General features: G+C 44.9%; 1 protein-coding gene and 2 non-coding genes across 3 annotated transcripts; all 3 read right to left on the bottom strand.

The window, feature by feature from the left end:
- Positions 1-2218: 2218 nt before the first annotated feature.
- On the bottom strand, positions 2219-2357 carry LOC120663175. Its single transcript, XR_005670395.1, has one exon. It is a non-coding gene; the product is annotated as a small nucleolar RNA Z247 (small nucleolar RNA).
- Positions 2358-5510: 3153 nt separating this feature from the next.
- TRNAS-GCU lies at positions 5511-5592 on the bottom strand. Its single transcript has one exon. It is a non-coding gene; the product is annotated as a tRNA-Ser (tRNA).
- A 607-nt stretch (positions 5593-6199) lies between these two features.
- LOC120662441 (putative cyclin-dependent kinase F-2) lies at positions 6200-14947 on the bottom strand. The gene is made up of 2 exons (XM_039941587.1): positions 14754-14947; positions 6200-7090 (listed from the first exon to the last, which is right to left on the bottom strand). The coding sequence occupies exons 1-2, from the start codon at positions 14945-14947 to the stop codon at positions 6301-6303; spliced, it is 984 nt and encodes a 327-aa protein (XP_039797521.1). The 3' UTR covers positions 6200-6300.
- Positions 14948-16736: the final 1789 nt, after the last annotated feature.

Here is a 16736-nt window from a genome sequence, read left to right as displayed (position 1 = left end):
AGCATCATATTCTTTATCCATAGCTAATTTCCAATTTGCATTACTCAGAGCTTCTTGAAGAGTAGAAGGTTCAGATGTCAAGGCTAAATTGCACCAACGAACTCGACCATCAGTGAATACCTTGGGCTTTCTTATGCCATGTTGAAGATGTGTAACAGGTCGCTGATTTTGCACTTCAGAGCTTGCAGGAGCAGAAGATGTTTGTACTGGTACATTGGTGTGTTGATCCTCAGTATGCTGGTCAAGTGCACCTACCCCCCCCCCATGCATCAGAGCAGGCGGCTGTGTGACAACTAGGGCAACGGGAGGCTGGAAAGTATCACCAAGTGAGGCCGGCGCATCAGGTTCAGTAGCCGTGACAATCGGCTGGGAGGCAGAAGCTGCTGCTGGCTGATCCGAAGCAGATGTTGGCGCAAGAGGACCATCCTCGGGAAACATTCCAGCGCTAGATGCACCAAAGACCGGCGTTGGAAGCAGGACGTGATGCCCATTTTCTTCTGCTGCTGCATCCAAAGACTCAGTGGAATTGTTAGGAGAAACAACAGATGCATCATAGTCATTGTCAGCCCCAAATGAAGGATTTTTTAATGTATCTGGAAGAAGTAGGATCTCAGATCGTAAGCGACTACCAGCATTAGGATGAAGTTTAGAGAAAGGGTAAACAATCTCATCAAAAACCACATCCCTAGAGATGTAAACACGCCCTGTAGAAGGATCCAAACATTTGAACCCTTTGTGCATTATGCTATAGCCTGGAAAAACACATTGCTTCGAGCGAAATTGGAGTTTGTGATTGGTGTAGGGACGTAAGTTCGGCCAGCATGCACACCCAAAGGTTCGAAGCATTTCATAGTTGGGAGTTTGATGAAACAAGCGTTCAAAAGGAGTTTGATTTTGGATCACTGGACTGGGCAATCGGTTGATGAGATATGTGGCGATAAGAAAAGCTTCATCCCAAAATTTTAGAGGCATAGAAGCCTGAGCAAGAAGCGAGAGTCCTACTTCAACAATGTGGCGATGTTTCCTCTCAGCAGATCCATTTTGCTGATGAGCATAGGGACAAGAAACATGATGGGATATACCAATGCGTTGGAAAAAAAGTATTCAACTTTTGATACTCACCCCCCCCCCCAATCTGTTTGAATAGCTAGGATTTTTCGATCAAACAACTTTTCAACAAGATTTTGGAAATCATGAAAGCATTGAAAAACTTCAGACTTGTGACGCAGAAGATATATCCATGTGAATTTACTAAAGTCATCAATGAAACTCACATAAAAGTTATTTTTCCCAACCGAGGTTGGTCCTGGTCCCCAAACATCAGAAAAAATAAGGTCAAGAGGATTATGCGACACACTAGAAGATCGGGCATATGGCAATTGATGACTTTTCCCTTGTTGACAAGCATCACACACATGTTTATCATTTGATTCAGAGGCAACAGGAAGTTTATTTTTATTTATGATCTGCTGAATAATAGAAGAAGAGGGGTGGCCAAGTCGATTGTGCCACAACGAAGACGATAGCTTGACGGAGGCAAGCATCCTTTTATTTTGGGGAAAAGGCTTCAAGGGGTAGAGTCCTCCTTCACATCTGCCTTGCAGAAGAACTCTCTTCGTTTCCCGATCCTTGATAAAAAAATAGTTGGGATGAAACTCAAGGAAGACATTATTATCAGAAGCAAGCTTATGAACTGAAACTAAGCTTTTGCTGGCTTGTTGGACATAAAGAACATTATTTAAGTGAAGATTACGATTGTGGGCATGAACAATGCTATGACCAATCTGTTCAATCTCCATACCTGCTCCACTTGCAGTGTGGACCTGATCACCACCCTGGTACCTGTCTCTCATGGTGAGCTTCACAAGTTCACCAGTCACATGATCTGAAGCTCCAGTATCAGTGTACCAGTTGGTGTCGATGTTGTAGGATGAAGTTGTTGCAGCAGAAACAGACTTCTCGGACGGGCCTTGGAATGATGCATCAAACCTCTTGTAGCAGCGGATGACAGTGTGGCCCTACTTCCCACACAGTTGACAGGTGGGACGCTCGGAATTGGATCCAGAGTTGGAACCATGACGATCAGCGCCGCGGCCATGTCCGCGTCTGCGTCCTCCGCCACGGCCACCATAGCTTCCACGTGAATGGCCACGTCCACCACGCGCAGCCATGTTCGCCGAGGAGTTGGATCCTCCTCCCTGCAGCAGGTTGAGCCGCTGCTCGAAGCCGACGAGCTGGGTGTAGAGTTCCCCCAAGGTCAGGGGTTCACTCCTTGCGGTGATGGCGGAGACAATTGGGTTGAAGTCGAGATCCAACCTGGCCAAGATGTACGATGACAACTCCTCGTCGTCGAGCTTCTTTTCGGCGGATGCCATCTCATCCGCCAGTCCCTTCATGCGGCCGAAGTACTCGGCCACAGTGCTGGTTCCCTTCTGCGCCGTGGCGAGGGACATGCGCGTGTTTATTACACGCGCGCGATACTGGGATGCAAACATACATATTCCAACATTTACATTGGCTGATCCTTTAGGAAAAGTAGACATTGGTGATGGGACTATTCCTAGGCCGACTTTTGTAAACAAAAATTTATCGGTTGAATATAAAGCCGATTTGATTAATTTATTAAAAGAATATGTTGATTGCTTTGCTTGGGAGTATCATGAAATGCCTGGTTTGAGTCATGATCTCGTTGAGCATCGTTTACCAATCAAAGAGGACAGAAAATGGAGACCAGGCGGAGATGAATTTGGTTATGGATATGGAATGAATAGAAAGTGAGCCTCCGCCTGTGTCGATTGAGGACCGTACCGTTGTTGGCATTGTTGATAGAAGTATGAGTTAGTCGAAACTAGTAAGCTGTGTACTGCTTTACAACAATACTTTGAATTCCGACCTGCTACGCTGGGCGTGGGAGTTGACGGGTGTTGGATAGGATGTCGCCTTCGGGTTCTCTGGGAGTTCACCATGAGGGGCCCAACACCTGGGTTTTAGCAGGAGTGGTTCAGATGTCGTGGTAATGATGGGAACAGTTGACATGTGTGGTCCAGTGTGGCTTGCATGTGTCGTGTGAGTTAGGTCCACCTTGCAAGGTTAAATCGGATCGGGATTCGCCGTGACTCGCGGATATGGGAGCCTTGGTCACTATGTCACATCGTAGTAAAGAATTGGAATAAGATGAGATATGATTATGATATTCTTGGAAGATTAATGTGATATATCATGTTTGTTCAAGATGTTTATGCAAACCTAGATGGTTACATTAAACTTGAGCTAAAATATTGAAAGTAAGGATCCACCATTAGTGGCTTTTCAACAAAATAACCCCAGAGCCAAAAAGCTTTGCATGTCTAGGAGTCGGCTAAGTATATACTAATAGTCGGGTAAGTCTTGCTGAGTATTAGTATACTCAGGGTTTGTTGTCACCCTGTTTTCAGGTAGTTGCTGCTGGTTGAAGCTAATCAAGATTCATGTCGGTGGGCTCGATGTGACATCCTTTCGACTTCATAGATAACGTTGTTTTCAAACTGAGCTTTTATTTAAATTCCGCTGCTTGTTGAACTCTGAAATTTTTCTTAAACTTAATTTGTAAATCTCTGCTTTGTAATTTAAATCTGAAAACTTTTGTTTGCTTGTAATCATCTGTGCTCGTCTTCGTGCGAGACTTCCAGTGTTTTCGATCCTTAACCCAACAGGCTGCCAGATTACACTATTTTAAGTGCGTGGTAACTTGATTAATGCTTAAGATGATAATTAGCCCACTTAAACCATTTTAATTTGGCCGGTTCTGTCACACTTATAGATTGGCAAAACAAAATTACCTTTTCGCTGTTGATTTCCATGACTTGATGAAGGGTAATATTGATGAGGTCACCGACAAGTGTTTGAGGGCTCTAAAGAAGATTGAGAAGGACAAGTTTCGGGTGGCCAGAGCTTACAGCAAGAAGGTAAAAGTTAAATTTTTCAAAGTTAAATTTTTCAGGTTGGAGATCTGGTTTGGAAGATGATTTTGCCTCTTGGGATGAAAAACAATAAGTTTGGTAAATGGTTGCCAAGTTGGGAAGGGCTGTACATTCATTAAGGTTATCTCCAGGAATTCATATATATTGGAGACAGTGCAAGGTGGGCGTCTACCAAGAGCTATCAATGGGAGGTATTTGGAGAAATATTATCCCAGCGTGTCGCAGAGTGCATAAAGATGAAGACGGCCGATATTGGGTATCGCCCTTGCCTTATTTTTTAGGCCTGTGTAATCTGTGTAAAACATGTATATTAGGCTAGTTTTTGTTTTTTGGCTTGTAAAACTCACCAAAACGCAGGGGGCATATGTTGACAGCTAAATTTGGCAGTCAGAGACCGACCGGTCTGACCAGTCGGGCCGACCGGTCAGACCGGCCTGCCCAGTTCTAGTCCGAGAAGGTTTTGTTTTATTTTTATAATCTTTGTGTAAACCGACTTGGAAAAGGGTACGACTTCCTCGGTATATAAATATAAAGGCTAAGGCCGATTGAAGTATTCCCAATCGAATCAATACAATTTACATCTACTTTTGTTCTCTTAAACCCTAGCTTTTCCAAATCCTAGTTTGTTGTTCTTCCTGCGTCCCGACGACGTTCGAATGCGTTTTGAGTGGCATTGCCAACCTCAGGGCAACCCTAGCTACGCGAGCTCCGACGGGGTCCCTCCCGAGCTCGTGTTCCTAGGCTCGACGTGAAACTCTGCACATACCGGTCAGACCGGTCGGCGCAACCGGTCAGACAAATTCGCCCAGAGTTTTGTTGATGTTGATCGTTCTCGCGCGTTCTAGCGCGTTCTGAGTGTGTTTAGCGCAAATTAGTGTCAACATAAAAAGAAACAAATTTATGCAGTTGACTGCCCAATGTTTATTGGGCTGGTTGGCTGTTGGGACAAAAAAAAACAGTGAGAAAGTCAAAGAAAAGAAAAGGGCAGCGAGCACCGGCAGCCCAAACCGAGATCAGACAAGGAGCCCAAAGCATAAGCAGCACCAGCAGGCACTGGAAGAGATCCACAAACAACAGAGTAGCAACGCGCAGGCCTAAAACTGCAGCTGCACACGGGCGGCCCATGAAAACGGCGGCAGTGCGGTGCGGATGAGCGGATCACGTTGGTGGACTCCGAGGTCCGGGCACTTGTGCTATGTGGCGATGCTCAAAAAGGAAAGAAAAAAAAAACTTGTGCTATGTGGCGCAGGACGACACGACACGACGGCGTGAGCCGACGCGGATCGAGATTGCGACGAGCCTCGGGCAGCTGCGGATGGTCGGCGATCAAACAGCTTGGCCTCAGCGATCTCGATCTGCCGGAGGGCGATGATGACTTGCCGCCGCTGCTGCTACGTCCCGGATGACCTGACTCCGTCCGCCCGTCCCGCATCCATCTCTCAACGGTTGCCGACGCTCAACGGCGAGCTGGCAAGTCGTAGGCTTCAACAATCAAAAAAAAGGCAAAAAAAAAAAACAGTAGCGAAAAGAATAAAAGCGGGAAAAATGAGACGACGCCTGAGAGATTCGAACTCTCGCGGGGAAACCCCATGTACTTAGCAGGCACACGCCTTAACCACTCGGCCAAAGCGTCGTTGGGTGTAAGCAAAGTGGAACTTTCTTATTTGTCCTAGTTGTATTGAGACGAAAACCTTCTTGGCAATGGGATTTAGTCCTCGCGATTTGCGCTTGCTCCGACCACTGCGTGATGGCTTTATCCTAGCGCTGATGGTTTTGATTTCAGTGTTCAGGCCAAGTTGTTTCCCTGCTCTTTTGCTCATGTTGGAACATCAGCAACCGCTGCAACGTCCAATTGTTCAATAGCACCGATGCTTAACGGAATGACGACGAAAGCAGAGGACTCTCAGAAGTTAGAACATTCAGTCGTCAACACATTCAGCAATAGCACCGATGCTTGCCCAATTTTGCTGTAGATGCAACATACATAGCATTTTGCTTATCTAGGACTAGGAAGAGGATAGCTAACAGTATTTGATAACCACAATTGCGTCACAGTGATCAGCTATTTCTTTTTCTTCAACCCATGACAGATGTCTGAACACATGGTGCTCAAAACAACTCTGTTGCCAAGTCATCATAGCACAGTATACATGGTAGCATTAACAGAGTTCTGATTGAACAGCTCACAAGGGAATAGAGGATCAACATATGCATTGCCTTCTTATATACAAAAAGGATATCTATTGGTTCATCTTCATGTCAATAGCCAAGATTACAGATAATGATGAATAAACGAATTGGATTACAAGTTTACAACAGTCAATTCAGTCCTCAGGAGCTCTCAGACCACGACGGTCACTACGCTAGCCCTGCTACTCCGAGCTGCTCTGCCCGCGCTGCGGCAGGTGGCAGCAGGACGCTCCTCCTCTTCCTCCGCGGCAAACCACGGATGCTGGAGCGCGGCCGTGGCGGTGAGCCTGTCGCTGGGCTGGACGGCAAGCAGACCGGCGAGGACCTCTCGCGCTCCTGGTGACAGCTCCGGCAGGCCCTGGAACGCCGGCCACTCGTCGAACGCCTGCAACCCCCTCTCGGCGAGTGCGTGCCGCAGGTCCATCACCTTGCCCATCATCTTCTCCTCCGTGTCCTCGTCGAACATGAACTGGCCGGTGAGGAGCTCGGCCATGACGCACCCGAGCGCCCAGATGTCGACGCCCGGGCCGTAGTCCCGGCGGCCCGCCAGCTGCTCCGGCGAGCGGTAGAGCAGCGTGCCCACGCGGCGCTCGGGGTACGCCGCCCCCTCGGGCCTCGCCGGCGTGGCGAGCCCCAGGTCGCAGATCTTGACCGCGCCGCCGGCGCCCACGAGGATGTTGTCCGGCTTGATGTCCCGGTGGATGATCCCGGCGCCGCGCAGGAGCTGCCGCATCACCGCGCGGGCCCCGGCCTCCGGGAGCCGCGGCCGCGCCGCCGCCCGCTGCAGGCACCGCAGGCTGGCGCCGACGAACTCCATGACGAGGAAGACGTCCCCGGTGGCGGCGTCCTCGACGACGTCGCGGATGCCCACGACCGAGGGGTGGCCGCGGCACGCGGCCAGGCAGCCGGCCTCGCGGAGGACCGCGCGGAGATCGGAGGCCCTGGCACACTTGATGTAACATCCCGGATACTCCGGCCGTAGGACCGGATATTCCGGACATGGAGTTCCTAGTTCATGTAATTTTTGTACTCTAGGCCATACAATCATTATTTATCATTAAATAGGGATCTCACTCTTTCTCTCTCTCCCTCACAGCTCACACTCCCCCTCACCCTCACGTGCACTCTCTCCCTCTCCCTCTTGAGCTCTCCCTCTCCCTCACAAGCTCTCCCTCTCCCCAAATCCCAAACTCCAAATCCCCCACCCCGAATCGATCCCAAGACCAAAGAGACTTCGAATCCGCGTGGAGGACCATCTTCCCCACGTATTTCTTCCCGGGGTGCTCTCGGTTTCAAGTTCTTCGCGCGGAGAAAAGCACGTTCAAGGTACACCAACTTGTGCCGCCCCGATCTATGTTTCTAGGATGTTCTAGGTGATTTTCTTTGGTCAATCATCTCTATATGCATTCTTCAACTAGGATTCAAGAGGGTTTCAAATTTGGTGGGGTGGTTTTGCCAAAAATCAAAATTTCAGTTTTTGGGGCGAAAATGCTGTCAAGCCCGGAGACTCCGGGTATAAGCCCGGAAACTCCGGGTTTTGAAAATTCCGGGCAAAACTCCGGGTATAGTCCCGGAAACTCCGGATTTGGGAATCCGGATACTCTGAGAAGGTGCCCGGATACTCCGGAAATGTTGTCCCGGATACTCCGGGTATGTGCCCGGATACTCCGGATTTTTGGTCTCGAATTTAAACGGCGGTGAATGTAAAACTAGGTTTATTAGCTTTCTATTTTCATGCTCGGTGGGGGAGAACTATAAAGTGTGTTGTTTGACAATTTTTACATGTAATTTTTTTTATGGTGCTAGATAAAATGTTTTTATAGTTTATAAATGCATAGTTGGAGTTAGGAGAATTCTAAAAATACAAAACTAGTTGGGTTAACTTTGTGTAGACTCATGTAAGGTTTAAGTAACCTCCGCCAGTGTAGTTGTTTATAGTTAGACATTATCGACCTTGCGCTTGTATTGCTCTACTTTTTATTGCATTATCCATGCATTCATACATATGCATCGTTGCACCTCACTTAGGACGCTAGATGTATGACGTGTGGACGTGAAGCCCGCGGTGGGGAGTTGAACCACAAGACGGTGTTTGGCGGATATCTCCAGAAGAAGGAAGGACCCTAAGAAGCAACCGAAGACCCGGCCCAAGGTCGGAAGGGCCCAAGGCCTTGATAGCTTTAACACTAACTTAGTGTTACCCTCAGTCAAGCCCCGGTGCATGTCCTATTATTTTAAATTATGACTCACTATGTATATGTTTTATCTATTACTTGTGCATTACGTATTAGGGATTGATTGGAACCCTAGCTGCATAATCCCTAGGTTTCCTTGAGTTTACTAGTAAGTCTAGGTCGATAGCGGTGCTAGGCTAAATAAGCCCGGTAGAAGTCGGGTGGCTTCGTGTCACTCGCGAGACACAGGAAAACTTTAGAAGCCGAGTAATTGCCGGTTACTCGCGAGATGCATTATTATCGTTGTACATCAGTATTGTTGAAGTGGTATGAAATGGTTATGGAAATGTGAGACCGGGCGGGGATGATGATGTTAGGTGGCAGCAGGACAGGGTTCCTGGGTGTCTTAGCCCCGTCTGTGTCGATTAAGGACCGGTGGATGTGGCAGTGCTGATCGGGGATTGAATTGTACTAACCACATGCCGGGAGTAGGAGGTAGTCGAAACCGGTAAGCCTAGTACTGCTTTGCTTCGAAAGTACAGGACTTCAACTCACCTCCTGGGGTAGTCGAGTAGTCGCGGAGAAACGGGGATATATGTTTACTTTTGGTGGTCTCACGTTGAGCTCGGCTGACCATATGATGGTGGGGCGGTCCTGTAGTTCGAGGTGGGGAGGGGAAGGGTTGGCATGTATAGCCCGACGGGGCAAATACGTGTCGTGTTGGTTAGGTCCACCTTACAAGATTAAATCGGATCGATTCGCCGTGTCTCGCGGTTATGAGGGCCTTGGTCTCTTTGTCACACCGTAGCAAAAATGTAGAATGTGAGTTAGGTATGTTTATATAAAATATTGAGCTCATTGAATTATTTTGCTTGCATTACCATGATTGCTAAAGTGGGTCTATGCAAATATTAGGTGAGAGTTAATTTATTTAGAACCTGAAGCTAAAATAATGAAAGTAAGGAATTTCTTTAGTTGCTTTTTCTGCAAAATAACCACCAGTCAAATGACTTGCATGTCTAGGTATGTGGGCTAAGTTATACCCACTGGTCGGGTAAGTCTTGCTGAGTATTAGTATACTCAGGGTTTGTTGTTTACCCTGTTTCAGGCATAGAAGCTAACTAGGTCTCACATCGGTGGGCTCGATGTGGCGCCTCGTCCTCCCGTCTCGGTAGTCCTCGGCTTATTTAGTTCGTTTTATTTATTTTCGTGTAAAAATACTCTGTAAGTTAGATTCTCGTCCACTGCTATCATTTCATTCGTAAATTTTAAATTTAACCTGCTTTGTAAAAGTCTTAATATTATTTACTATTTTGTAAGATTTTATCGTGCTGGTACCTTCTGCGCTCGCCTTCGTGCGAGACTTCTGGTGTGTTTCGATCGGCCTGTGGGTTGGAAGCAGCCTGTCAAGTTACACTTAATTAAGCTAACGCGCCAAAGGACGGCAGTTACGCTTAATTAAGCGTTTTAACTCGGCGGGTCTGTCTCAGCTGGTATCAGAGCTGAAATGCACCAGGGGGTACCAGCAATATTATTTTGGTGTTTTCAAAATTAAAAATAAATTTCAGAAATCTATGTTCCTTTGCGATTAAGGGATTATGAGAGATTAGATCGTAAGCCCTATATAGTGTAGGTTATGTCAGGTGGCTGTAAATATAGTTTCAACTAACTCCCAGGCATTAAGTAGGTGTGAACATATATATTGTGATTCTTCTGCAGGTATACTAACCCCGTTTATGTAGGAAAGATTAATAGTAAACGGGCAGTATATAGGGAGAGTACGTATTGTGGGATATCCGTATATTGCCATAGTTGGATTGGCAAAAATATTTTTCTTTTGTGAGGACGTGCATGTCATGCATGTATCATGTCATACATTTGTTTTGCTCTGTGTGTCATATCCATATAAATTTCCTCACATAATACTGCATCGGTTTTCATCAAATTCTCAATACTAGGAGAAGCCGGTTCATAGTCTATGCCAGTCAAGTTTAGAAATGAAATTTGGTTTATGGTTAATATGGTTGAACTCTATTCTTGTACAGCTCTTAAGAAAACTTAAAGCTTTTTTACGTTAGCTTGAAAACGCAGTTTAGGAAAGTTGGCTCAAAATTTGTGTATTACTTATGGTATTCTAATTTATGCAAATTTTCATCTTGAAGGTAGTTGACTCAGGAAAAGTGAATCTAGTTCTTGATGAAATATATATATGTATATAGAACCATCTCCATCTATTTACAGACGATATTTTAAATTTGTGAACAGTATATGACTTGACCTATGTCTCTTATAAAACCATCGAGAAATTTGGAATTTGAACATAGGTGTTACTCAAGTAAAACAAAGTTAAACAAAATAAACCGTTTAGTTTGACTGAACTTTGAATACCAAAGTTTGAGCCGTTTCGATACACACCCTAAATATGAGAGATGTTGTGTTCACCATTTAGGATGTATGAATTATTAAAATCTTGTTGTCTTGAGAATCAAAATAAGGATGCTAGTCTTAAATAAAATTGTTGGTTGTTTTTCTTGGTATACCTTTCTCCACCATAATCAGCTAACCATGTCCTATCTGTCGTTCCAGGATCATTCTATTTTTATCCAAACATTGATGTTTTCCACTATTATTGGTCAATGTTAAATTGAGATCGTACATCCTTGTCCCTAGGTCATTCGTTCAAATGCTTGAAGCGTCCCGGTCATTCTTGATAACTAAAACCACCCTGTTGTTCTTCTAGTATGAGTATTCGTTTATTTCTAATCGCATTGATTCCTATACCTAAAGTGGATCCGCTTGCATTCTTCTCAAATAAATATAAAAGAATTAGAAACTTGATCACATACATTATAGTCATCCTGCATGAATAAGGTCACCCGTTGGTTGTCAGGAAAGTACACTATTGCATCACATCAAATTGCATTGTTGGGGCATGCAAGGTTAGGGAAAAATTTAGTGGTAGTTTGGCTAACCATGTGGATTATATGCCTTTGAATATATTTTCTGGCTGCTCTCTAATCTCTTTGTATCCGATCATGTTATTCGGATTTTTATTATTGGTTCTTATATGGTGGAGATTTGTCCCACGCCCTATAGTGCCGCGACGGGATCTAGGGCCTCGCGTGTGCAACCGCCACGCGATTGTGCCACTGGGAGCGCGCTGGTGCTTAAGTGCGTGTGGATGAAACTACATCGACACTTCTTTGTGCAATGTTGGAATCGTTTTCCCCTACCTTTGTTCTTTAAGGGGGTAGGCCCTTGGGGGAGTAAAAATGCAAAGGGGGTGTTTTACATGAGAGTTTATAAAGTCCACTAACTTGCATAGCATCTTGCATCATGCAACTTAAAAATAATAAACAACTTGAGCGAGAATGGACTTGAGCAAAAACTTTCCCTGACACTAATGACTCCTATTCCCAACTCAAGAGAATTCGATCCTTTCAAAAACCTCCTTGATTTAATCCGTTCTAATCAATTTCCATTGAGAGTCTCTTTGTGTATTCTACTTGCACTAACCTGTTATGTTTTCTTGGTGCCGCTTAACCGATGTTCGGTTCCTTGTTTGACCTGGTACAAGTGCCTTTGAGTGTTTTTCCTGCTTCCAAATATTTCCTTAGTTTCTTTTAAAAATGACCAACTTTCATGAGTCAGATACAATTCCTAGGGGTCAATATTTGACCCTTACTTTCCTTTTAAATCTCGGGACGAGATTTCTTTAAGGGGTAGGATTGTAACACCCCGGATACTCCGGCCGTAGGCCCGGATACTCCGGACATGGAGTTCCTAGTTCATGTAATTTTTGTACTCTAGGCCACACAATCATTAAATAGGGATCTCACCCTTTCTCTCTCTCCCTCACAGCTCACACTCCCCCTCACCCTCACGTGCACTCTCTCCTTCTCCCTCTTGAGCTCTCCCTCTCCCTCACAAGCTCTCCCTCTCCCCAAATCCCAAACTCCAAATCCCCCACCCCGAATCGATCCCAAGACCAAAGAGACTTCGAATCCGCGTGGAGGACCATCTTCCCCACGAATTTCTTCCCGGGGTGCTCTCGGTTTCAAGTTCTTCGCGCGGAGAAAAGCACGTTCAAGGTACACCAACTTGTGCCGCCCCGATCTATGTTTCTAGGATGTTCTAGGTGATTTCCTTTGGTCAATCATCTCTATATGCATTCTTCAACTAGGATTCAAGAGGGTTTCAAATTTGGTGGGGTGGTTTTGCCAAAAATCAAAATTTCAGTTTTTGGGCCGAAAATGCTGTCAAGCCCGGAGACTCCGGGTATAAGCCCGGAAACTCCGGGTTTTGAAAACTCCGGGCGAAACTCCGGGTATAGTCCCGGAAACTCCGGATTTGGGAATCCGGATACTCTGAGAAGGTGCCCGGATACTCCGGAAATGTTGTCCCGGATACTCCGGGTATGTGCCCGGATACTCCGGATTTTTGGTCTCGAATTTAAACGGCGGTGAATGTAAAACTAGGTTTATTAGCTTTCTATTTTCATGCTCGGTGGGGGAGAACTATAAAGTGTGTTGTTTGACAATTTTTACATGTAATTTTTTTTATGGTGCTAGATAAAATGTTTTTATAGTTTATAAATGCATAGTTGGAGTTAGGAGAATTCTAAAAATACAAAACTAGTTGGGTTAACTTTGTGTAGACTCATGTAAGGTTTAAGTAACCTCCGCCAGTGTAGTTGTTTATAGTTAGACATTATCGACCTTGCGCTTGTATTGCTCTACTTTTTATTGCATTATCCATGCATTCATACATATGCATCGTTGCACCTCACTTAGGACGCTAGATGTACGACGTGTGGACGTGAAGCCCGCGGTGGGGAGTTGAACCACAAGACGGTGTTTGGCGGATATCTCCAGAAGAAGGAAGGACCCTAAGAAGCAACCGAAGACCCGGCCCAAGGTCGGAAGGGCCCAAGGCCTTGATAGCTTTAACACTAACTTAGTGTTACCCTCAGGCAAGCCCCGGTGCATGTCCTATTATTTTAAATTATGACTCACTATGTATATGTTTTATCTATTACTTGTGCATTACGTATTAGGGATTGATTGGAACCCTAGCTGCATAATCCCTAGGTTTCCTTGAGTTTACTAGTAAGTCTAGGTCGATAGCGGTGCTAGGCTAAATAAGTCCGGTAGAAGTCGGGTGGCTTCGTGTCACTCGCGAGACACAGGAAAACTTTAGAAGCCGAGTAATTGCCGGTTACTCGCGAGATGCATTATTATCGTTGTACATCAGTATTGTTGAAGTGGTATGAAATGGTTATGGAAATGTGAGACCGGGCGGGGATGATGATGTTAGGTGGCAGCAGGACAGGGTTCCTGGGTGTCTTAGCCCCGTCTGTGTCGATTAAGGACCGGTGGATGTGGCAGTGCTGATCGGGGATTGAATTGTACTAACCACATGCCGGGAGTAGGAGGTAGTCGAAACCGGTAAGCCTAGTACTTGCTTTGCTTCGAAAGTACAGGACTTCAACTCACCTCCTGGGGTAGTCGAGTAGTCGCGGAGAAACGGGGATATATGTTTACTTTTGGTGGTCTCACGTTGAGCTCGGCTGACCATATGATGGTGGGGCGGTCCTGTAGTTCGAGGTGGGGAGGGGAAGGGTTGGCATGTATAGCCCGACGGGGCAAATACGTGTCGTGTTGGTTAGGTCCACCTTACAAGATTAAATCGGATCGATTCGCCGTGTCTCGCGGTTATGAGGGCCTTGGTCTCTTTGTCACACCGTAGCAAAAATGTAGAATGTGAGTTAGGTATGTTTATATAAAATATTGAGCTCATTGAATTATTTTGCTTGCATTACCATGATTGCTAAAGTGGGTCTATGCAAATATTAGGTGAGAGTTAATTTATTTAGAACCTGAAGCTAAAATAATGAAAGTAAGGAATTTCTTTAGTTGCTTTTTCTGCAAAATAACCACCAGCCAAATGCCTTGCATGTCTAGGTATGTGGGCTAAGTTATACCCACTGGTCGGGTAAGTCTTGCTGAGTATTAGTATACTCAGGGTTTGTTGTTTACCCTGTTTCAGGCATAGAAGCTAACTAGGTCTCACATCGGTGGGCTCGATGTGGCGCCTCGTCCTCCCGTCTCGGTAGTCCTCGGCTTATTTAGTTCGTTTTATTTATTTTCGTGTAAAAATACTCTGTAAGTTAGATTCTCGTCCACTGCTATCATTTCATTCGTAAATTTTAAATTTAACCTGCTTTGTAAAAGTCTTAATATTATTTACTATTTTGTAAGATTTTATCGTGCTGGTACCTTCTGCGCTCGCCTTCGTGCGAGACTTCTGGTGTGTTTCGATCGGCCTGTGGGTTGGAAGCAGCCTGTCAAGTTACACTTAATTAAGCTAACGCGCCAAAGGACGGCGGTTACGCTTAATTAAGCGTTTTAACTCGGCGGGTCTGTCACACTTGACGGCCACCGCCTCGCCCGTGGCGCGGTGGCGCGCCTTGACCACCAAGCCGAAGCTGCCCTCCCCGAGCACCTCCAGCTTCTCGTAGTCGTAGATGCTCCCGAGCGTGATCCGCGCCCGCTTGCTCTCGCCGCCGGCTGCCGCGGCGGCGTCCGTGCCGTCGGGCGCCGTGCGCTTGCGCCTCGCCGCCATGATCATGAGGAAAGCCCTGTCGAATTCTTGGCGCGGCGAGGCGGTGGTTGGGGACGAACGGATGATTCTTGGAACGCGACAGCTTTGGAGTGGCGCTCATCAGTTGAATTTATAGGGCAGCGTTGGACTCAAATTCAAGTCGGATTCAGGAGCCGGTGCATTTCATGGTTGAATGCGTGCCGTGCGCGCGGGGTTTCCCGGGGCTCCTGAGCCCAGAGCATGTCGCCAAGTCGGAGAAGAGTACACGGAACTCCGACGGTACGTGGCAGCCCCCTATCGTGCCACGTGGAGGATGAAAAAATACAGAGGACAGCGCTTTAATTCTCAGGTTCTTACAGAGTCCGTTTCAGTCCACTCATCTAGTGATCATCACGTTCCTTTGTAAACTTCTTTTCTCACAGTTCATGCCCTTACGAAAACATGATACTGATTTTGGAGAGGACTAACTATGATAATGTAATCGAAGATATTATTTTTTTAGGAGTGAATGTAAGTGGGTGTCTTCCAGTGTCTCGTCTATAATGTATTTTAAAAAAAACTAATGTTTACAATTGCATAATTGAAGGAAAATCATTTTTTTATTAATCTACTTTTTTAGCCCCATTAGTATTTATTATAATATGGACTAAAGTTTTTTTCTGAAAAACCGGCAAGAGCAGGAAAAGTAAAGGTTCATACAAACAAACTGGATATTGTATAATAAAATCAAATAGCTCTCAAACTAAACATGGAAACTAAGGTGCACTTGCTGCGGCGAGGCGGTGGGGTTAGTGGTGGAAGACGGATGATTCTTGTTTCGTGACAGCTTTAGAGTGGCGTCCATCAATTGAATTTATAGGGTATCGTAGCACTAGGGATCATATTTGTTTTCATAATTTTTTTTGGAGTCGAATTCAAACACAGATATCTGTCCGATACAGATTGATACACGGGTACGAATCTTTCCTCAAATATGGAGTAAAAGTTATAACTATATATATCACGCTAGTGTTAATTATTTATCCACTTGATAAAGCATAAATTCTAACTAGTTTGTGCTGAAAATAAAATTATATGATACTTGAACGAAAAGCCAAGTATATGTATCGCATGAAATCAACCATCTTAATAGATGTTTAATTGAAAATGTTGAATTTATATTAGATAGACAAAATAACTTTAGAAAAAAAAACTTGCACTCACTTTACTTACATGTTTAGAAATATTTTTAAATTTTATTCAAATGGAACAAGTCTATTTTTTACTATCAAACTAATTAATGCTAGAGTTTGAATTTAGTCCTCGAACTCAAGAAAATTAGGAACAAATAAGATCTCCAAAATAGATCGTCAATAGATAGATTATATTTTAGAAAATTTTTGGCGCTAGTTTTGTAATTTTTCGATTTGAAATGAATTACTTATAAATTTTTAAAAGATTAAACTAGATTTTAATCAATGTATATATTTAATATAATATAACTATCGGAACCTAATATCCGACTTCACTGTCCAGATTATCCGACCGGATATCTGATATCTTGTATTCGAATCTGATATCCTAAAAATATCCAGATATCCAAAAATAATATCCGAATCACTATCCGACTTCACTTGGTTGGTCGGTCGGAAAAGAGTAAATTGCACACATCATATAACAACTTGGCAGGTGGGTGCAAATTGGTCCAACAACTTTTAAAGTGCTCAATTTAGTACAATAACTTGATAGCTGCATGCAGATTGATCCAACAACTTAAGAAATACTTAATTTAGTGCAATAACTTGGTAAATTGGTGCATTCACAATCCAAC

Source organism: Panicum virgatum, chromosome 2N (genome assembly GCF_016808335.1).
Source record: "Panicum virgatum strain AP13 chromosome 2N, P.virgatum_v5, whole genome shotgun sequence".
Classification (NCBI taxonomy): Eukaryota; Viridiplantae; Streptophyta; class Magnoliopsida; order Poales; family Poaceae; genus Panicum; species Panicum virgatum.
The sequence above is the reverse complement of the archived record's forward strand: the minus strand, read 5'-3'. Positions and strand labels throughout refer to the sequence as shown.

Coding starts and splice junctions, on each gene's coding strand:
- LOC120662441 (XM_039941587.1), bottom strand. CDS start 14,947: ATGGCGGCGAGGCGCAAGCGCACGGCGCCCGACGGCACGGACGCCGCC. Junction 7,091..14,753: donor GGCGAGGCGGTGGCCGTCAA/GTGTGACAGACC, acceptor CAAGTGTGCCAG/GGCCTCCGATCTCCGCGCGG.